The 23,167-nt window shown below is 40.1% G+C and overlaps 1 protein-coding gene across 4 annotated transcripts in view; it reads left to right on the top strand.

The window, feature by feature from the left end:
• CNNM2 (cyclin and CBS domain divalent metal cation transport mediator 2) overlaps nt 1-23,167 on the top strand; it is a 121,507-nt gene that overhangs the window by 72,872 nt on the left and 25,468 nt on the right. For all 4 annotated transcript variants that reach the window (XM_083505065.1, XM_083505066.1, XM_083505068.1 and 1 more), the window contains exons 2-3: nt 17,989-18,132; nt 21,825-21,962. In XM_083505065.1, the coding sequence (XP_083361191.1) occupies nt 17,989-18,132; nt 21,825-21,962 (282 nt within the window). The remainder of the gene's footprint in view (nt 1-17,988; nt 18,133-21,824; nt 21,963-23,167) is intronic.

Raw genomic sequence — 23,167 nt, 5'->3', positions numbered from 1 at the left:
CTTACCAAGCCCAAGTATTTTTTCCCCCTTTCAGTATCTCTGAATTGTGGGAATCAAGTCAAGTAAGACTTTTTACCTACTTACAATAAACATCTTCCTTAAATAAAGGATAACTTCCTTAAGCTCTGTTACCCACACCTATTCATGCTCATGTCATAGTATTTAAAAGGGGACTTTTTTTCAAGTTTCCATGGATATAATGGTAATCTCTACCCTGTGGCATGAGAAATCTTAGAATTGTTGTCAGTGCAGGGCAGATGAGGTGGGTAGAATATAGACTACTAGCACTTTGGGGGAGCGCTAGGTAAAGGTAAAGGGACCCCTGACCGTTGGATCCAGTTGCGGACGACTCTGGGGTTGCGGCGCTCATCTTGCTTTACTGGCCGAGGGAGCCGGCATACAGCTTCCGGGTCATGTGGCCAGCATGACTAAGCCGCTTCTGGTGAACCAGAGCAGCACACGGAAACGCCGTTTACCTTCCTGCCACAGCGGTACCTATTTATCTACTTGCACTTTGACGTGCTTTTGAACTGCTAGGTTGGCAGTAGCAGGGACTGAGCAAAGGGAGCTTACCCCATCGCGGGGATTCGAACTGCCGACCTTCTGATTGGCAAGCCCTAGGCTCTGTGGTTTAACCCACAGTGCCACCCACGTTCCCTTGGGGGAGCACTACTTATACTAAAAATAAACTCTTTAAATTGAAGCTGATATGTCAAAGTTTTAAAAGCCTCTCTCACACATGCACAAATGACAGATCACTGCTCCAGTACCACACCTTGGTTATACCATTTTGTACAACAAACTGTTTTTTTGAATGCCTTTTTGAACTTTTGCTGTTCAAACTGCAAAAACTGCTACTCTGCAATGATACAGGTCATCTAGATCAAATTTTTTCATGTGATGCACAATTGGCATATGGTCCACACACTCATTTTTTTAGTATTATATTTACATTTAATCCTTTTAATCTTTGATCTTTCATAGGTATTCTACTGTTTCCTATTCACACCAATGGACAGTCCTTGATGGAATGTTTCCATGCTATGTTTTTAGGTTATTTTCCCCACTTTTCATCACTTTTTTCCATTCTCATGTGAGATCTTTGTGCCTTTGTGTACACACCTTAAAACAATCCACTTTCTCTCCTAGGATATAAACAATATGTTTTTATTTGGTACCAAAATGAGAATGGTGGCTGTGCCAGCCCTACCTCAGAGGGGAATGCATTCCATAAACTTGAAGAATCCACCACAAAGAAGGGTCTCTCACATGTCCCACATGATAACTCACAGAGGTGAGATGCTGAGAAGGGTCTTCCCAGAAGAACTTAACATGAATATCCAGGAGATTGGGGTTTGCCCAATCAATAAATGTCACCACCGGTTCGTATAGGCATTTCCTATAATATTTAGATGGTAGATAATCATTGTTGCCATACTTGAATGTCTACACTTCATTGAATTGTAGAGTTGGAAGAGACACTGAGGATCATCTTTTCCGACCCCCTGCAATGCAGGAATATGCTGCAACCTTGACATTATCAGCACCATGCTCTATCCAACTGAACTACCATTCAAAACACACACACACACACACACACACACACACACACACACACACACACGTCCAGTAGCACCTTAGAGACCAACTATGTTTGTTCTTGGTATAAGCTTTCGTGTGCACGCACGCTTCTTCAGGTGCTACTGGACAATTTTAAAAATATTTTTAAATATATTTTATATATTTTGACTGCGTCTGACCAACACGGCTACCTACCTGAATCTTGAACTACCATTGTTTCTTCACTGTTTAGTTCTTAGATTCCTTATCAATTATCTGTTGAACTGAGGTCAAGAAGGACTTGATCCTCCACAGAAACTTGATTACAGTGGTGCCTCGCAAGACGAAAAGAATTCGTTCCACGAGTCTTTTCGTCTTGCGATGTTTTTCGTCTTGCGAAGCATGGTCCGTCGCAACTGCGCCTCTTCAAGCGGCTTTTAAAAAAAAGTGCAAGACGTTTTCGTCTTGCGAAGCAAGCCCATAGGGAAATTCGTCTAGCGAAGCAACGCAAAAACGGAAAACCCTTTCGTCTAGCGAGTTTTTCGTCTTGCGAGGCATTCGTCTTGCGGGGCACCACTGTATAAGACCCTTGAGAGTAAAACTTGTATATTGTAGCATTATTCCACTGTGGTGAGTTTATAAGCAACACACATTTTCCTTTTGAAAGCCTCATATTTAGATTAAGAATACTTTTGGGGGGCCCAAGAGCCATTCTCAGACAGTGTAGTCAGGCTTGCTTATCTACCCCACAAAGACTGCAAGTCTAAAGGAAATGACAGAAATAGATACATTTGTTTCCAAAACACAACCTTTTGGTCTAGAGAAAAGATACCTGTCTCTTGGGAAAGATGAGAAGGCTCCCATCTCCTCTATCTGTCTGGGCTCAAGGCCTTATAATCCTTTGTCTCAAACTGCTTATCATTTACTAGAAAAACATTCCAGCATGTGTATGTTAGCACCAGAAAAGATGGAAAGATTGATGTCCTATGTAGAATCTTTATTTATAGGAAAATGGAGATGAACCAAAATAAGATGGGAAAATGCAAGTCTTTAAATACTCTGGGAATGATGGAAAATGGGTGGCTTGCATTGTCCCCAGGGTTCAGGAGACTTTCTCATGAACAGCTTGTAGGAACCCAGTGGGTAGTTATTTCTATCAAATTCAAACCATTCTTGAATGTAAAACGTTGTCTTTAAATGGTGTTAAACTTTATCGGACACTATTTTCTGCATTATGCTTCTGCATTTCAACTACGTTCATTGCTCAGTTTTTCAAGCATATATCTATCATCTTTCCTTGGCTATAGTTCAATGTGACCAGCTATAATTTAAGTACCCTGCTTACCTATTTCTGTTATTCTGTTATTATGTGTTGACTCGAATTAAGAAAGGAGAGTTAGAAACTGAATAATTGGTTTCAATCTGTTTCAAATTTAGGAATTTTGCTTTCCCCTGTGCTTTCCCTCCCAGCTTTTGGAAGGTGGGATTTATTTCTAGTATAGTGCCTCAGCCTTGTGTCTGGGAAGAGAAAGCCTGGGAAGAGAATACAGTGGTACCTCGGGTTACATACACTTCAGGTTACATACGCTTCAGGTTACAGACTCCGCTAACCCAGAAATATTACCTCGGGTTAAGAACTTTGCTTCAGGATGAGAACAGAAATTGTGCTCCGGCGGCGCAGTGGCAGTGGGAGGCCCCATTAGCTAAAGTGGTACCTCAGGTTAAGAACAGTCCTCTGGAATGAATTAAGTTCCTAACTCGAGGTACCACGCCTCTGCAACAGCAGCCTTGCTAGCAATGGCAGAAGCCTATTCTCCATTCATCACTGAAAGGATTAGGGTGTAATGGATAAGGTAAAGGTAAAGGGACCCCTGACCATTAGGTCCAGTCGTGGCCGACTCTGGGGTGCGGTGCTCATCTCGCTTTATTGGCCGAGGGAGCCAGTGTACAGCTTCCAGGTCATGTGGCTAGCATGACTAAGCCACTTTCTGGCGAACCGGAGCAGCGCACGGAAACGCCGTTTACCTTCCTGCCGGAGCGGTACCTATTTATCTACTTGCACTTTGACGTGCTTTCGAACTGCTAGGTTGGCAGGAGCAGGGACTGAGCAACGGGAGCTCACTCCGTTGTGGGGATTCAAACCGCCGACCTTCTGATTGGCAAGTCCTAGGCTCTGTGCCACAGCGCCACCCGCATCCCTAATGGATAAGGCAGGCCTGAACAATTTTAAATTTTTGTTAGGGCTTCCTTCCATTGGCCTATGCTTCCCATCGGCCTCTGGTTGGCCACTGTGAGAATAGGATTGACTAGATAGGCCTTTTATCTGGTATAGCAGGGCTCTTTGTAATGTTTGTATGATACTTCTCAAACCATTGCCAGCACTCAGGAAACAATGGAAGAGATAATTGGAACAGATTTGAGCACTCCTTCCTGTTTATGGAACACTCTCAATCTTCTCTCAGTGGCATTTGTGAACATTTCAAGCTGTAGGGAGTTAGAATACTGACTTCTTCACAGTTGAAAGTCCTGTGCCATTGAATCCAATGGGTTGGCTTTTGAGCATGAATAATGTAGGTTATCACCAGCTATGGGCTACTAGCACAGATAACCATCTAACAGTGTGGGAAATATGGCAAAGCCTTACTACTTCATATGGTGAATATCATATGGTGATGTTATCGGCCTTTATGATACCTTTGAACACATGATAGAAAAGTTGACCGCATTTGTAGTAATATGACTAGCAGCCACATAGTAGAAATCCTTTATCTCATAGTAATGTGGACTCGTTTTCTGTAAAATTTTAATAGTTCTGCTCTTCTGATTTTCGTTGTTGTGTATACTGTGTATATACGGACAATGACAATAAATTTATCTAATCTAATCTTCAATTTTAAAATCCACTGAATTCCAGAGGAGGAGGAAATTACATTGCTAACAGCGGAGCTTTCCAAACTCTGTGTTGCAACGTGTTAGTGTGTCTGCTGCAGTGTGTAGGTGTGTAATGCAAACGCTCCTCCCAGGGCTGGAAATGGGTTAGTTTAACCTCTGGTTCGCTAGTAAAACTGAATTACCGTGTCGTGAAAATAAATGTGTCACGAACATGAAAAGTTTGGAAAGCTCTGGCTAACAAGGGTGTGATGTCAGGCTCAAATTAGAGATGTAGCCCCCAGACCTTCACTTTTGTCCCTGCCCTTCTTAGCTACTGTTTTTTGACAGCAGGGGGGCATTATCTAGCTAAAAATCTGAAGCTGGTGTAGGGACTTGTGGACTTTATTTAGGGGTTCCTGTCTTTCATAATTTGAGTATTGTGTGATACAAAGTAGAACGTGCTTTTGCCTCAAAAATCACTTGAGTAAGGTTTAAGTTCACAATCACATAATTAAGCTCAAGAAATAAATTACAAATTGGAAACACATTCTCTTTCTCTCTGTCTTCATATTTCTGTAAATGACCAAGCGTACTTTGCAATTACTTTTATAGAAACAGTTAGAAATATTTGTCACATTTTCTAGTGGTGGGAAAATATGAGTGGAAAATATGTGTTTTGTTCTACTGGGACACTAAGGTAAAATAGCTATCTATGTAATCTGAATCCTTTTTTTAGTGCAGAAATAAACCATAGCCCCACTGTGAACTTGAGAAATATTTCCTATTTGTTAGAATTACTTGGCCTGTTTGTGTGACCCGTATTAAGGAACTGATGTTGCTTCACCAATCCTTCAGTATGCCTTCACTTGACTGACAAATATTAAACAATACATAATGAATGTCAGAGGAGCCCTGCCCAAAGGCTCATTTAACCTTGACCCATCTAATCCATCATCCTGTTCTCACTGTGGCCACCCAAATGCTTATAAGAAGCTGGCAAGCAGGACCTGAGAGCAACAGCACTCTCCCCATTTGTGATTCCTAGCCTCTGGTATTCATACAGATGCAATTAAGCAGCACTTTGTATCTGGTCGTTCATTGCAGTTGGTGTTGTTTTCATTCCACTACAGTTCGGATTCTGCTAAAACCTATCTCCCAGGACATTCTATACAAGATCTCAAAGTAGCTGTTTTACTACAAAGGAATTTCAGAAACAGACTGGAAAGAGAAGCTGCTGAATTACAACTCATTACCAAACTTAAAACAATGGAAAAACCTGGGCTGAACAAAGACATTGGATTCTTATCTCACTATACATGACTAAACCATTTCTCACCTACTCACCCCTTGCCTTTTCCTGTAAGACCTATTACAGTCGTTAAGAGTCGTCAACAGGCTCTCCCAGCTATCTGCCTATCTCCCATTCCCACCACCCTTCTGAGTAACACCCCTCCCCACCTTCTCACTATATAGAAGGATCTGGCAACTTCTGTTTCAGTGTATCTGAAGAAGTGTGCATGCACACGAAAGCTCATACCAAGAACTAACTTAGTTGGTCTTTAAGGTGCTACTGGAAGAAAAAAAATTTTTATTTTGACTATGGCAGACCAACATGGCTACCTATCTACTGCTAAAACCTATGTTGTCTATCTTCCTATCTGCTATGGCCTAAACTGCTGTAATTAATTGTGGACTCAGTTATGGAATAAATATAAATACAGCTCAGTGGACAAGAAATTTAAAAGATAATGCAGAAAATCATATAATTATTTACATGCTTGCATATCAAAAATAATAATAATGTAGTGAATATTGCTTGTATTTGCTTGAGTGATTTCTATTCCTGACCTCCAAACAAGCAATTGTGGCAATTTCTGCTCCCATTTCTATTTCTAAAAGAATCCACCAACAGTCCTAGGTATTCAGAGGCATAAACCTCCAAGTGGATGTAGAACATAACCAGTGGCTAGTAGCCTAATATAGTTTCATCACCCATGAATTTGTCTAATCTGCTTTTAAAGCCATCCAATTTGGTGACTGTCCCTATACTTTGTGGAAATGAATTCTATATAATGCAGAATTTTATACATCTCTGTCATATCTCTCTTTAGTTGCCTTTTTCCTAAACTAAAAGGTCCCAAATGTTACAACCTTTCCTTGTAGGGGAATTCCAATTTTGTAGGGAAATAGCAATTTTGGTTGCTATTTTATGACCTTTTCCCAGCTCTACAATATCCTTTTTGTGGTGAGGTGACCAGAACTGTATACAGTATTCTAAATCATCACCATCATATATGAAGAGTAGAAAAATGTAACCATATTAAATGAATATGCTGAGTAGTTTTGAGACATAGATGACAATTTATTTATATACGTATACATCTGATTTTTTCCTTGTTCTCCATTTAGTTTGTTAGTCTTACATTTACCGAAAACAGTACTATATTTGTTGTTTAGTGCTCCTCTGATTAACTTTATTGTGGTTACCCTTGACCAGATACACAGTTGGAATCCAGCGCTTGGTTGTTTTCAGTCCTTGATAAACACTTCCTTATCTCATTTGCTTTTATTTGTAGCTAAAGTTTTGAACATGTAGTATTCTAACTAATTGTTGTTGGACTCACATTTAATTCAAGTTCCTGATGCCAGGTTTAGACGTTACAGCACTTTTTTTTGTATTGAGAAAATCAAAAGAAAGCTTCCTGCTCCCTCTACTGGTGATGGTCTTGATTTTTAGCTTTGTTTCACTTGGTAAATTGATGGCTGATAAGTGAAGAACAACTTGTACAAATATGGAAGTACTAACATGTAAATTCCCAGCGGGGAGAAATGCATCTTTTCTGAACTTACCAAACAATTTAATTTATCTTGGAAATTGAAGGCCATGTGGGAAGATTAGAGCAGTAGTAATAGCCAGCAAGTTTGGAAAACTCAGCAGCCAGAGGATTGGAGAAGATCAGTCTACATCCCAATCCCAAAGAAAGGCAGTGCCAAAGAATGCTCCAACTACCACACAATTGCACTCCTTTCACACGCTAGCAAGGTTATGCTTAAAATTCTACAAGGCAGTCTTAAGCAGTATGGATTATGGAGGAAACTAGAGAGATTATGGAGGAAACTAGAGAGTTCCAGAAAAACATCTACTTCTGCTTCGTTGACTACGCAAAAGCCTTTGACTGTGTCGACCACAGCAAACTATGGCAAGTTCTTAAAGAAATGGGAGTGCCTGGTTCTTAAAGAAATGGGAGTGCATCTGTCTCCTGAGAAATCTCTATGTGGGACAAGAAGCTACAGTTAGAACTGGATATGGAACAACTGATTGGTTCAAAATTGGGAAAGGAGTACGACAAGGCTGTATATTGTCTCCCTGCTTATTTAACTTATATGCAGAATTCATCATGCGAAAAGCTGAGCTGGATGAATCCCAAGCCAGAATTAAGATTGCCAGAAGGAATATCAACAACCTCAGATATTCAGATGACACAACTTTGATGGCAGAAAGTGAGGAGGAATTAAAGAACCTCTTAATGAGGGTGAAAGAGGAGAAAACAAAATATAGTCTGAAGCTCAACATCAAAAATGCTAAGATCATGGCCACTGGTCCCATCACCTCCTAGGAAATAGAAGGGGAAGAAATTGAGGCAGTGAGAGATTTTACTTTCTTGGGCTCCATGATCACTGCAGATGGTGACAGCAGTCACGAAATTAAAAGACGCCTGCTTCTTGGGAGAAAAGCAATAACAAACCTAGAGAGCATCTTAAAAAGCAGAGACATCAACTTGCCAACAAAGTTAGTTAAAGCAATGGTTTTCCCAGTAGTGATGTACGGAAGTGAGAGCTGGACCATAAAGAATGCTAATCGCTGAAGAATTGATGCTTTTGAATTATGGTGCTGGAGGAGACTCTTGAGAGTCCCATGGATTACAAGAAGATCAAACCTATCCATTCTGAAGGAAATCAGCCCTGAGCGCTTACTGGAAGGACAGATCTTGAAGCTGAGGCTCAATATTTTGGCCACCTCATGAGAAGAAACGACTCCCTGGAAAAGACCCTGATGTTGGGAAAGATTGAGGGCACAAGGAGAAGGGGACAAGAGAGGACGAGATGGTTGGACAGTGTTCTCGAAGCTACCAACATGAGTTTGACCAAACTGTGGGAGGCAGTGGAAGACAGGAGTGTCTGGTATGCTCTGGTCCATGGGGTCACAAAGAGTCGAACACAACTAAATGACTAAACAAGAACAACAATAGCCTTCTGTATTTTCCTGGAGTTAGTGTGTGTCTCCACTAATGTATGTATGTTTGTATTCTGAATTCTATCTTAGTGGTTTCTGCTTTGTTAATAGTTCCAGTAATTTCATATACATTAATGCAAATGCAAATGCAACCCTCTCCTATACCTATCTTGCCAGACTGGTTGTATTTTGATTTTTCTGATCACTTGTTACGGAGCAGAAATCTGTAAGTCTTTCTTTATATGAAGCAGTGTTTGACTGTGGCTTGGTTTGCACATCATACCAAACCAAAGATTACATAGTGTATTCTGCAAACACACCGCACATAAACCACATGTTGCCCCCCAAACAATCAACAAACCTTGGCTTCTTTCATTTCCCCCCTTCATACTCCATATTTGATACTTGCGTCACCATGCCCTTTCCCATTGTCTGGCTGGAAGGAAAAGGGCATGGAACACTTTGAATTCTTTGCCTACTCTCGTCAATAGTCAATTCCTTCCCCTTCCCTCACTAAAGAGGGTGTTGCCACCCTCCAGACCTCTTGTGGAGGAGGCACACGATGAAAGGTCTCAGATGATGATCTGGGTCTGGGTTGGTTCATATGGGGAGAGGTGGTCCATGAGGTATTACAGTCTCCTGAGGGTAGGGGATGAAGGCTGGTACTACACTGTGTGTGTAGGATTGGGAATTTCACAAGGGGAGTCATTGTGCTACTGAAGTGTGGCACAATACAAATGATACAAATTCAAAACATTTCAACAGTATTAAAAACCAAATACCAAACACATCCGTGTTCCTGCCCAAAAGACAAAGAAGGTTGCCTACAAAAATATTAAGAGAAAGCAAGAATACTGAAGGATGCAAGGGCAGCGCATCCTGTTTTGCTGTTTCAGGTGAAATGGGAACTGCTGCTGCGACTCCACCACTACTCCCTCCACCACGATGCCTGCTGCTGCCAATACCACCTGATCTGCTGCTGCTGCTGCTGCTGCTGCCATGTGCTCTGTCCGGTGGCGCCAATTTGAGGCAAGATCATGCCATTTTGGGTGAGATGTGATCTTGCCTGAAATTGGTGCTGGTGGCATTGGTGCCTTACCCTGCCCAATGGCTGTGCTGGCTCTGCCTGGTTGGAGCTGGGTGGGCAAAGCAGGTGGAAAAGTATGTCCTTAATGGTTCCTGCAGGCTCTCCCCAGTAACAATGCCTGTCAGGCAGGCAGCAGCTCCTCTTTAGAAGGGTTCCTAGCTTCTGCTAGACTATAATATACAAATTTTGTCTTCAAGTTCATAGAAACTGTATAAGCATGAGCACTGAAAGTACTGTCTACCACTGCATAGCCACTGGGGACAGCCATCATTGTAACCTCTGAAGCCAAGTACAAATACTTTTTCCGAGCATCTTTTTAGTGTAAGCATGGAGACCATTTCTTCAAAGAACCTACCTCTTTGATGTTCCTGAGAGATCAGAACCCTAAGACCTGGACAGCTAGCATTGTACTTCTTTACAGGTGGCAACAAGACAGAGAAGGCCAGCACAAGAGACAGCATTGCTCATGATATTTAACTCCTGGTAAGCAAAACTATGTTGTGCTGTTTTACCTTCTGTATTTGTCATGAACTACCATTTTGGCAGTTCAGTTGGAAAGGGACATTTGACCACATATAATACATGGCTTTGGGATGAAATAATTAAAGGAGAGGAAGGGAGGGAGGAATCATAATATCTGAATCAGAATAACCATAATTCCACATTTATCCTACTTGTTTTTGTGTCTCATTGATATACCCTCACCATTTATTTATTCATTCACAAAGCTGGGTTTCTTTTCTGCTTGGCTCTCCTTGCCTTGTTCTTCCACTTTCACCTCATGCTTTGCATACACTCCCCCCCCCCCAAGCCCTGCTTCTTCCATCTCTGTCCTTGAGCAAAAGTATGCATATGAGTTGCAGAAGGTGTCCCTTGGGTTCATCTACTTGCTGTCATGTTGACATCTTTGGTTTTTCCTTACTTTTTAGGAGTATGTGAGACAATATCTACTGTTCTTTGTCACTTAACTTTCTCTGTGCTTTTTTCCAGCAAAGTGTCTGACTTGAGGATCACAACCCATCACTCAAGAAATATGGCAAGAGAAGGAAAGGCAGAGGAAAGAAATTTTACATTGTCTCCCTGCCACAGATGTGGTTCATGAAACACCAAAGTGACTCTTCAGCCTGAGGTCAAAAGAAATGCTGAAACAAATATCAGGCCTGTGTCCTGGCAAACAGGACAGCTGTCCAGAGGTGGATGCTAAAGTTTATGGGTAGTGTGATAGAGAGTTCTTAATTTGCGCTAAAATTCCACAGATGTTTCAAATAGGATAACATCCTGGGTGCAACAACTGGTGCTGATAATTTACTCTACTTTGCTATGGTTCTTGAAAATGCAGGCTATATTTTGAATTCAGTCCAAAGACCAGTAAGGAAAGAGACAAATCCCTTTTGCTGTGGCTGGCAGTTACTGTTTTAAACACTGAGGGACGCGGGTGGCGCTGTGGCTTAAACCAGGTTGCCTTTACCTTTACTAAAGGTCCATTGCAGTGGTAACTTTATCCACTGGAGCAATCTCCATTGTTCTGTGCCGTACTGTACTGTACTGTTCAGTGCACTGTTATTAAGCATGACAAATAAAGTAGCATCAAATTCCATTTGTCTCACTGTTGTTTGTAGCATGTAATGCAGGAGTTAAATTGATGCCTTTGTCTAGTGCAGGGGTCTGCAACCTTTAAGACAAAAAGAGCCACTTGGACCCGTTTCCGAAGAAAAAACAACAACTGGGAGCCGCAAAACCATTGCAACGTTTAAAACAAATATATCTCCGGAGCCACGATCTGACAGCGGGCGGGAAGGTGACGTCGGGACGGTGCGTGACTAACGCACGCACCGCCCCCATGCGACGTCACAGCCAGTACAGCGCCCGCCACAGTGAGGAGTGTCGGGGCGCACAATGCTCCTCCTCCCCTCGCTAGTATCCGCCCCGGAGCTGCAGCAAAGATGTAAAAGAGCCACATGCGGCTCCGGAGCCGCGGGTTGCAGACCCCTGGTCTAGTGAAACATATATCAAATACTGGTGATTGCTGGCATACTTTGCATGGCTACATCCAGACATTTTGGTAGCCAGTGAATCTATAGTCAGCCAAACCTACGTTTGACAAGTATTCAGAACTTGCAAAGATTTGAAGCTGACTTCATAGAATTGTAGAGTTGTAGGGTATCCTGAGGATCATCTAGTCCAACCCCTTGCAAGGCAATAATATGCAGCTGTCCTTGCTTGGTGATTAACAGTGGTGAACAGCTTTTTATCTAGCTTCAAAATGATAATTATCATTGATTAATGTAGAAGACCTGGTGAAGATTCCTTTAATGTTGTGATGATCTATGGACCCACACTACTTTCCCCCTTATAAGCTATGTTGGTTTATGTAAAAATTAGAAGGAAAGAAGTGCAACACTAAAAGGAAGAGGGAGGCAGACCTCAGAGAGTGTCAATAGAAAGCAATGTGACAAACTTCAAAATGTGTGGATCATTTATTAGAATGCAAATTACAGTTACATTATATTTGAAGGCAAATGTATTATTTATAATAAAGGATTTGCATGTTCTGTTGATCTTCTGATGAAATGAGTGATGTGTTATATAACATTAGTTTCATTTACTTTGAATGTTGAGGTTCTTTTTCATGAGCACAATTCATGACATTAATGAATTCCATTATGATTGCATGATTTGTGTTGAACATCAGTTTCCATGAACAACTGTTCTTGAAGAAATATTTGTGAAAACACTTTGTGGCATTTGCAGTCTAACAAATAAATTATCCATATAACACTCACTTGTACATTTGCCTCTCCTTTTCCCTTGGTTTTCAATGTATGTCTTGTGTATATTTATTTTCCTACCTAGCAGGCTAAGGTTGGTTGATATGTGACAATTTTGCTACTTTGAAAGTACTCCTGTATTGAAAACTTTATGTAGATTGTAGATAGGTAGCCGTGTTGGTCTGCCATAGTCAAAATAAAAAAATTCCTTCCAGTAGCACCTTAAAGACCAACTAAGTTAGTTCTTGGTATGAGCTTTCGTGTGCATGCACACTTCTTCAGATACTGAAGAACTAACTTAGTTGGTCTTTAAGGTGCTACTGGAAGGAATTTTTTTATGTAGATTGTAAGAGTTAAGATCAACATGTAGTTTGATTTGAATGCTTTTCATATCTGGAACTGCTATCCCTGTAGGAAATCTGTTGTGTTTAAAGCAGTTGGTCATTTAAGCAACCTACGTTATCAACTATGACTTTTAGGCTGAAATCTTATGCTGCTTAAGTTGTTGGGAGTAAACACCATTGAACTTTCTTCTGAGCAGATGTCTAGGATCGCTCTGTTAAATTAGAAGCTTTTCACAGACTGTTGCAGTTACATAAAAATAATTTGACCAATGCTTTCTGAACCATATTTTCTCCTCAGTTACTGTTTTCAGTGGTGCAGAACTTTTGGTATGTTCTACCAAAAGAATATAAATCAGTAATGTGAATGCTTGTATCAGTTATGAAAGGCTTTTCTATCGAAGCTGAAAGTGGTATCTGCACTCATCTTAGTGAAACATGCATCTAAATCCAGTGACTGTATGCCCAGAAGAGATGACATCCTGTAATAAAGGAATGAATTATGCTTTCTTCATGTACAGGATTAAAAAAACTGGAAAGGAAGAAAAAATAGTCCATATGTAAATATATTTAAATAACTGGAGCTTCTCGTGTTGCACTTAGATACTAGTAGTTTTAGTGGCCTAGGTTCTTTGTGGGTTTTGGTGTCTTTGTTTCTGCAAAATAATCAGGAACGTTGTCTTTTTCTTGGCTAGTCCCTAAATTGTACCTCTGTTTATACCAACCAACAGGCACTGGCCTGGTGGGTCCTTTACACAGAAATAATTATAATTATAATAAATAATTTATAAAATTCATTAACTTAGATAAATATGGGGGACTCTAAAGAAATTGAAAGAAAAGGAACTTGGAAGTTGTGGGTTGATAAAGTCACAATATTCAGATAACACTTGAAACTATCCATTCAGATCCATGATGGTAGGATTCCTATCAGAGATCCTGTAGTAGCAGATAATTCAGTCCTGTGATCAAAATTTGCTGTTTCTCCTAAAGACGTCTAAGATAGTAATCAATTTAAAGTTGTAAACCAAAATTAATCCTACATAGTCACATTGAAATTCAGTTACATTCATGCACACATAATTTTGCTGTTCTTGAGTCTTTGAATTACTGTACATTATGAGCCTCCTATCATATGCATAAGAACTTGTAAATTAAGCTCCACTGGTTTCAAGTGTGCAGAGAATTCCTGCTGTGTCCATTGTTGTATCAGGTGTAGTCATCTAAAGTCACCACTCTCCTGTTAGCTCACTGACCAATTACAGTGGTACCTCATTTAAGAACAGCCCAGTATAAGAACGATTCGGTTTACAAACTCTGCAAAACCGAAAACAATGTCCCAATTTGAGAACTTTACCTCAGTCTAAGAACAGAATCCGAATGGTGGAAGGGCACCAGTGGCGGGAGGCCTCAGTAGGGAAAGCGCGCCTCAGTTTTAAGAATGGTTTTGGTTTAAGAACAGACTTTTGGAATGGATTAAGTTCGTAAACCAAGGTACCACTGTACAGCATACATAAACTGTAGCAATAACCTCAACACACAATTATTAGCATGGAAATATATTTTGTTCGCTTTGGTTCTAATAATCCTCTAATTCTTACAAAAATAATATATTTGTAATCAAATGGAAAAGACAATGGTATCTTAACACACATTGTGTTTTGATTCCTAGAAAGCTATCATAGAATTGTGGAGTTGGATGAGACCACAATGGTCATCTAGTCCAGCCCCTTGCAGTGCATGACTCTTTTGCCCAGCATGGGGCTCAAACCCACAACCCTGAAATTAAGTGTCTCATGCCCTACTGACAGAGCTATGTATAAGTTGTAGCTGATATAGAAAGAGCTGAAGCTCACACAGTAACAAAATGAAGTGATTATTATTGGAGATTGTGGGTTTGAATAAAATATACATGTTTGGTCTTCTCTTCCTTACTTTACCTTTTTATGCTAGTAAAAAACCCACAGAAGTGTCAAGCTGAAATATTCATCTTTAATATGGAAGATCTTAGAAATGGTTAAACTTAATGGAGCTTCTCTGACATACAGTACTTACTTTACATATTATATATTATCTAGCCATGTAAAAACCAAAATGCAGTTGATATTCAAAACCACCACACCTGTCATTCTGGTGGTAAAATATTTTTTGACTTTGGTGGTGTATGATCAGGCAGGTAAAAATTAGTTCTACAGTCACATAACAAACTTTGATTAGAACTTCCAATACTTGGATTGTAGATTCGTAATATTATAATTGAGCAAGGAAGTAATTTGTCCATCCTCCATAGTTTATTAGCATGTGCATAATTAAAAATACAAATCATTGTTCTAATAATGATCTTCATTGAAAAACAAGGTCTCTTCAAGATAAGTCTTGCTGGTGCTGTGGAGTTGGTATTTGAAGTATGTCCATCTGCATCTAAACGAGTAGCTCCAAGACAATCAGATTATGTAGTAGTTACTTTGGTGAGAATATCGCGTAAGTGGAATGGAAACTTCATTTTGAGTCTAATATTAGACCTTGCTTTGGAAAATTCCTTTTAAATGATCACAAGCTGGGAATAGCAAAAGTATTTAGCTTTAGACAGACAGCATTCACAAAGAATTTGTTTTTAACTGATTATGTTAGGTCCCTGGGAAAGCAGATGTGAAGTTTACCAAGCTGAATTGGTTTGACCTGATGCAGTGTTCATGTCAGTTGTTAGGGTCCCCTCCCTGGTCTATTTTTTCCAAGATAGCTTCATTCTTTGACCATGAGTGAGTTTGGATGGAATACTTTGAATGCTTGTTAGTTTAGTAAATCTCAGCTTCTTCCACCAATTTCCTATTGTCTACAAATGAGCTTAACAAAAGTCAATCAGACTGTTTTGATTACTTCCCAGACTATGGGTACTGTATTTTCTCAGAAGTACCACTGAGTTCAGTGAGACTTACTGCTTGGTTAAGTATGTGCAGGATTACAACCTTACAGCCCTGCAATTGTTTACACAATGATGTGCAGATGTTTTGTTTGTTTGCTTCTTTTTTAGTCCCTTAATATCTAGGAAAATGAATCATCTGAAGTGAGACTAGCTAGACTTTAATTGGTAGTTTAACTGTTCTTTAGTGAACTCTCTGACACTATAGTTTAGTGCAATTTGCTGCATGGTTAATAAGCTTTGGATTGACTTTGGTTTACCAGTGATCATTGACAGCTAGAATAGCTCAATCAGTAGAGCCTGAGACTCAGAGTCATGGGTTTGAGCCCCACATTGGGTGAAATATTCCTACATTGCAGAGGGTTGGACTAGATGACCCTTGTGGTCCCTTCCAACTCCGCAATTATATGATTCTATGTTTGCTGTAATGAAGATCCCCCTTGTAAAACTGTGGCATTAAAATTCCCACCATTTGTATAATCAATAGATTTATTTGAAGTATAAAAAATAGGTGTAACAAAAAATGTCTGAGAGTGGCATATCTAAGCTTATTTGTTCAATTATGTTAGTTGACAGTATACTGGCTGTCACTTGCCTGTGTTAAAATAAGTTATTGCGCTGCTTTTCATTCAGCATATGATTGAATTCATCTGTTTGCAAATGAACAGTATAATACAATACATCTGGTGTTTGCTAATGTGGAATGTCAGTAAACTAGGAATAATTATCATCTTAGCTACAGTCAGTGAGGTGAGGTGAAACATTTTCTATTTCATAAGTTCATTAGTGATAATGAATGGATTGCGGCTGGAAATGTAATATTAGTCAAGCTTGGCAGTTTCAAGATTTCTACCTCTATTTACTAAATACAAGTAAAATAAACATGCTAATTCAGATCACAGGGGCCATCAGAAAATTTCCCAAAGCAAATTGGAAACTTACCTGTTGGCAGTGAATGAGGATGACTCCTCTTGCTGTACTTGGCAGGAAGAGCCCAGAAATCTTTTTGCCTCCTTCCTAGTCTGAACATGCCTGCGGTCAAAGACAGTTAGGGTCCTCTTGGGTACTCAGCTGCCCCATGTATTACCATCACTTTTACTCTCCTTTCATGAGCTTTTATGCGCTGTTTCTCATCTTTGTTGGCTATGGTGTTAGGGAGTGTGTGAGAGACTCTGACTATTGTTCATTCCCTTCTGTTTAGGGATGGGGTGGGGGCTCACATCAGCCGTCAAGTGGTTCAGGAAATGTGGAAAAGTCCCAGCTGAATATCAGTGTCTTGGAACTTGGTGAACTTTGTGCAGTTCAGCTCAGTCTAAGTCTCTTGATGTTGGAGACCAGGGGCATGCACTTGCTGGTTCACACAGACAAAACATTGGCAAAAGCATATGTAAATGAACTGGTGGGACTTGGTCACTGAGGCCAAAAGCCTTTTCAATTGTGCTGAATACAACCTGCTCTCCTTGAAAGCTGAACAGTTAGCAGGCCTGAAGTACACCATGGCAGATTGGTTAAGTTGCAGAATCATAAATGAAGCATAGTGGCAGCAGAATCTGAGGGCGTTTTAGATGCTGCTGGATAGTTTGGGGCATACAGTCAGTGGTGGTTCTCTTTGCCACACCTGAAAATACTCAGCTGCAGGTCTGTCTCATGTGTCTGCCATGTGCAGCTACCCAGGGGAACAGATGTCTTAAAATCCATTTCACCAGCTAGCCTACTGTATGCCTCCCAGCCATTTTGCGAGTTCCAACAAATCAGAGTCTCACAATTGATCTGATTCTGGTGGCCCCCATTGGCCATGGAGTCCATGATTTCTGGACCTGGTGACTATAACTGTGCCTGGCCGGTGGCCATTGCCACTGTGTTAAGACCTGCTAGTCCAGGGGCCAGTATTTTTCCCCTGGCTAGAGCTCTTCCCAGCTGACAGCCTGGAGGCTTAACCCAATACAAGGTTGTCGTAGAGTGGTTGAGTTTTTATAAATATCACCTGTTATAATTTTTGGACCAACTTCATACAAGTTCTACCTGTAAACAGCTTTATGCTGATTCTAATAATCGTTATGAACTTTCAGATATAATTGTATTTTAGATTGACAGTATCCCTTTAACCATCTGCTGTTTCATTGCAGGATCCATCCATGTCATTTTGACAGCGGCTGGCTAGTGATTCTGCTATAATTTCTAATTTCTTGGTCTACTACTCTGTGCAGGTAAATCTCACTTGGCAATAGTGCAGCGGGTGAACAATGAAGGGGAAGGGGATCCTTTTTATGAAGTCTTGGGCATTGTTACATTGGAAGATGTAATTGAAGAGATCATCAAATCTGAGATTCTAGATGAAACAGATCTGTACAGTGAGTATTAATCCCCATGATTTCCCCCCTCAAAATAGCTTGGAGCCTTCCTTCAAATAAAGTTCCCTATCTTGTTTATTTTTTGAGATAAATTGCTTAAGATCTATGAAGTAGAATTGGAACTTCACTCCAATTAAAAGTGCTTGTCATCCACAGACCCCTCTGTCATGACAGGCAGTCTTTTCTAACGTTTTCTTTTAGCCTATCAGAACATTTTACTACTGACAGGCATTCTCTGGGGTGAATAGTGCTCCACTCAGCAATCTTAACAATTTCTTCCAAACTTCTATACTATAGGCTAGAGACAAACAAGGGTGTTGTTGCACTGTTACCTCTGGTGAAACAAATTTTGCCCATATTTGAAACAATTCCAAAGTCTCATTACTAGAGGCAAAAGTGGAGTGAGTGTAAACACCCCAACAGCAATCTCTCTTTTAAGCAACCTTCAGTTATTCAGGGGAAGAATCTATCAGCAGCATAGGAAGGAGATCAATTCAGAAACACAAATAGAGAGAATCAATAACAACATTGGAAAAATACAGCACCAAAATTGGGCAATTGCCCAATATATAGTTCCTATCACACTTCAAGTAAATGAAGGAAAGTGCCTGTAAAAATAATACAGAATTACACACTATAAAAAGAAAAAACTCAGTGCTAATAATTGTATTTAAACAAATAGTACAGCATTTAACTGTAATATACACAAAGCCAATGTATCCAGTGTAAACCCTCAAATTGGGGTGGACACATTAATGGATATCTGATCTGTGTCAATTTTGCATATGTTTTTTCATAAGTCTATTCCAGCCCATTTCTACATGAATCTGCATAATTTTTTTTATTTAAATGTGAACCTACATTTCTAAATGTATTTTATCCTAAAATACACCATTTTTTGTTTCTAATGCATTTTGATGTGTTTCTTGAGCCAAAAACCGCTTTGCCAAAGTCAGAGACATACAAAATCTAAATAATAATTATGCTGCAATCTGTATATTACTCTTGGAGAAGTAAATTGTGTCACTTTGCTGAAAATGCTGACTAGTTGAACTTATTCTCCATCCTTATACTCTAGACAGCATTAAAACTCACTATAAGAAACTATGTACACGATTATAAATAATAAAAACTGTTGGTATTCAAAACATCATTATTACATGAAAACCATTACTTGGGAAAAGCACAGAATATCTCCCCTTTTGCTTTATCACTTTTTAAGCATATATACATCTGTTTGTAATAAAACCTAAAACTTTCTTTAAAACGGTGGAATTGTAATTTGGTCTCTTAAAATTTAATTTAGTTAGAGACAGCTGGTTTAGGGGATAACCAGATATATACCCTGTTGGGTAGATTACTTTTTAATCTGTTTAGGTAAGCAGTGGTAGAAAAGTACCAAACAGCATTTAGTAAGTTTTCCTATGGTTGTGATACTTTTATGTTTTTCCCCTTATATTTTTGTGTGTATTTTATTGTACTGGATGTTAAGTATTGTTTAAAGTGACTGTTTTAATTTGCATGCACTGTGTGTATACTGTGGCTAAATATTGTAGTGTTTTTAAATATAATCACATTGGGTGTTATCCCAATCCTACCTGGGTGGATGGAGCAGCCAAGTAATTTCGTTGTCCCCGAGAGGGAGCAATGACAATAAAGATATTATTATTATTATTATTATTATTATTATTATTATTATTATTATTATTATAGCATATATAATTTTGTGTTATTTTTACAGACATTTCCCTTAATAAAGAATGTTGAAATAAGACAAGAGATCCATTACTCCTCTTCCATCTTTTGCCCGTTCCCCTTGGAAGAAAAGGGGATGGGTGGGAAGAAGGTTCATTCTTATTGGCATGATCTCTTGTCCCTCACCTCACTGTAACTTTAAAAAGGAAGGGAAAAGTGAGGGTATAAGGAGAGGAATTGTTCATTTGCTGTATCTGAGTTCCAGTCATTCAGTGGAACTCTTTACAGGGGAAGTGGAAAAAGCATAAATGGAACTTCACTATCTGTATGATACATAATTCCTGTGTGTGTAGGATGCAGGAAAAGATGGAAGCCCTTCTGTGAATTATCATGGGTTTCCACTAGAAAATACGTTAGGTTTGATTTTACCATAAAGAGAAAGCAATGATTCTGTAAATATTTCGATTTTTAAACATTTGCCCGTTACAACTTTCTTCATTTCCTGTTTGGTTCATTCTTCATTTCCTATGGGGTGTTAGGGGAGAGGTAGTGCCTCTGGTGGGGGACATGCCATGCTCCTTCTGGGGTAGTTTGTCCATCTTTGGTTCTTATCCTGCACTTAGCTGTCACCTGTGGCTCCTAAAAGCTGTCAGCATGTGACAGCAGCACTATGAAAAGGCTTCGACTTGTGGCTAAACCAGGAGAGGGTGACAAATGGGTCTCAAACCCTCAATAAGTTAAGGACATCCCTGCATATGAAGACAGGCTCTGGTGGATTGAGGGGACAAGACCAATAGTAGGTCCAATGGTCAAGAATGCATTTTCTGCACACGCTGTAGAGGAAAGTGAGGGGCAGATGGGGCTCACCAACCTTGGAAGGTAGCCCATCTAGGAGAAGGAAAACTCTGATCCTAAACCTCCACTGCTTTGCAGGATATCTTTGAGAGAAGAAATGCTAAGGAGTGAACCCTACACAGATCCGGAGAGGAGTCCCTAAGATGGTTGGATGGCGGCTTGTATGCCTCCTTCTGACAAATCCTGTTGCCAAGCACATTGCTTTTCTTTCCTTTGTATTACATCAGTGAGGCCGAAAGGGGAGGAGGTTTTGTTGTATGGGCAGCCCAGGACCTCCATACACACTGTCTAAGCTTGCGCCCCAGAAAGGTTACTTCGGTGCTGCTAATGCAGCAGTTTGGCTTCACCTCCCCAAGGTGCGCCCCACTGTCTATCAATGGATGCCAACAACATTTTTTAAAAATAAAATCATAGGACTTTTACAATACGTGGCTACTAAGCATTCCTATATTGCTGTAAATATCTCAGTCCCGGCTAGGCATTTCACTGCTGTTGTAGACACTTCTACTAGTTCCACAGTTAATCTAATAGGCAGCAGAGCTAACTTTCCTCCACTTGGTTCATAAAATCTATTAAATTCACCTAACCTGATACAGTTTTCTTGTTCGCACTAAATATTTATGAGAGCAATAAATCCACTCCTGATGATCTTCAGGATCTGTGAGTTGTTTCTTTCACAACAACTCTTTCCCAAAATACTTCCATTGTAGAGTTATTGTATAATGTATAAAGACATTACAGTGCTGCTTATAGAGCAGCACTGATGACTTCTGGCACAGGGTGTCCCTTTGTGCTGATACAGGAAGTATTTTGGCTGATTTTTATGTTCTGAGCACAGCATGAAAACAGAGTCATAAGTTTGTTCACTCTATAACTTGAACTTAAATGCTTGCAATTATTCAGGTGTTAGGAGCGAAATAACCCCAAAATCTTGTAGGTAGATGAATAGATCTTCACATAGGTGCATGAGATTCTTCCTGTGCTGTTGATTTCAGTTTGCAGTGATTGTACTCATAACTTCAAGAGTTTTTATTTTATGAGAATGGCATAATGTATGTGTGCTTATTCCTGTTTCTAAACAGTGTCACCCAGTGTTCATGTTGGACCCTGATTGAATTATTGTTTTATTTCTCCATCTCCAGCTGATAACAAGACCAAAAAGAAAGTAGCCCATCGAGAGAGAAAGCAGGACTTCTCTGCCTTCAAACAGACAGACAGTGAAATGAAGGTTAAAATATCACCACAGTTGCTGTTGGCAATGCACCGTTTCCTAGCAACAGGCAAGTGTGGCTTATCACAGTTTGATCACTCCGGGGTCCAAGAGCTGATTTGCTAGTAGAGTGTGCTGATACGGTGGGTGGGACAGTGCAAGCTGACACAAAGGCTGGGTCCTAGAGAGTGATAAACCATGCCATTGTTGTGTCTCTCTCCCCCCCCCCCCCCCCCGTTTTAATTCCCTTCATTATTCGGTTTTGACACTTGCTCTCCAGGACACTTATGAGAAGGAGGGTCAGTAACTTAAATTAAAAATGGATCTGGAAGATGGGGATATGTAGAAGTGCCACATTGTACATGTTTTGACTCCAACAGACTGAAGGCCAAGTTTCATGTTACATAGAACCATCTGTCAGGGATTCTTTAGCCGTGATTCCTGCAATGCAGGGCATTGGACTAGATGACCCTTGGGGTCCCTTCCAACCCTGCAATTATATAAATCTGTGGAAGTTTTCTGTGACTTTTATTTATTTACTGTATGATTTGCAGTCCCCCCCCTTTAGTCAGTTGGGTATGTATGGAGTGTTAGGGGAGGGGTAGTACCTCTGGTGGGAGTCATTTTAGTGCTGCTAGTGCAGCAGTTTGACTTCACCCCCACACTCCATGGTCTCTCGAGACAGACAGATGCCAACAACCCTACAGCCAAGAATACCGGAGCAGCAAACAATAACATTAAAATCACTATTAACAATAAAAAATTGAAACAAAATAAACCAATCGGCATCATAAAATTAAAAGCAATCACAAGTAAAACTGGCAACAGAAACAATTTAATGAGAAGCTGTTACTGGGTATTGTAAACAGAAGCGGAGGGTGGGTAGGAAAGGGGTACTTAACCCCTTCCCTACTGGCTGTTTTTCCTTTCAAAATCTCTGTTTCTGCGTCTCTCTCTTATCCTGCAGGACAAAAGGAGTTTGTTGAGGAATTTTGAGAAATAAAATGCCCAATGGGAAGGGAATGAAGCATCCTTTCCTGTCCTTCCTCTTCTTTTGTTCATTAAATAAAAAAGTTGGCCATGAGTTACCCAGAACTACAAGTAACACACACACACACACACACAGGCCCTAACTTCTAGCAAATAGATTCTCAGAAGAAATGATATAATCGTGGACCCTTCATTAAATAGTTTGTGATGCTAAGTGTCTTTTATTGGAAGAGCATCTGGAATCAAGAGTGAGAATGCAACCTTCTATCTACAAGCTGTTCCTGG

This window comes from Podarcis liolepis (assembly GCF_965112155.1).
Source record: "Podarcis liolepis genome assembly, chromosome: 5".
NCBI classification, from domain to species: domain Eukaryota; kingdom Metazoa; phylum Chordata; class Lepidosauria; order Squamata; family Lacertidae; genus Podarcis; species Podarcis liolepis.
This window is presented reverse-complemented; position numbering and strand designations above follow the sequence as displayed.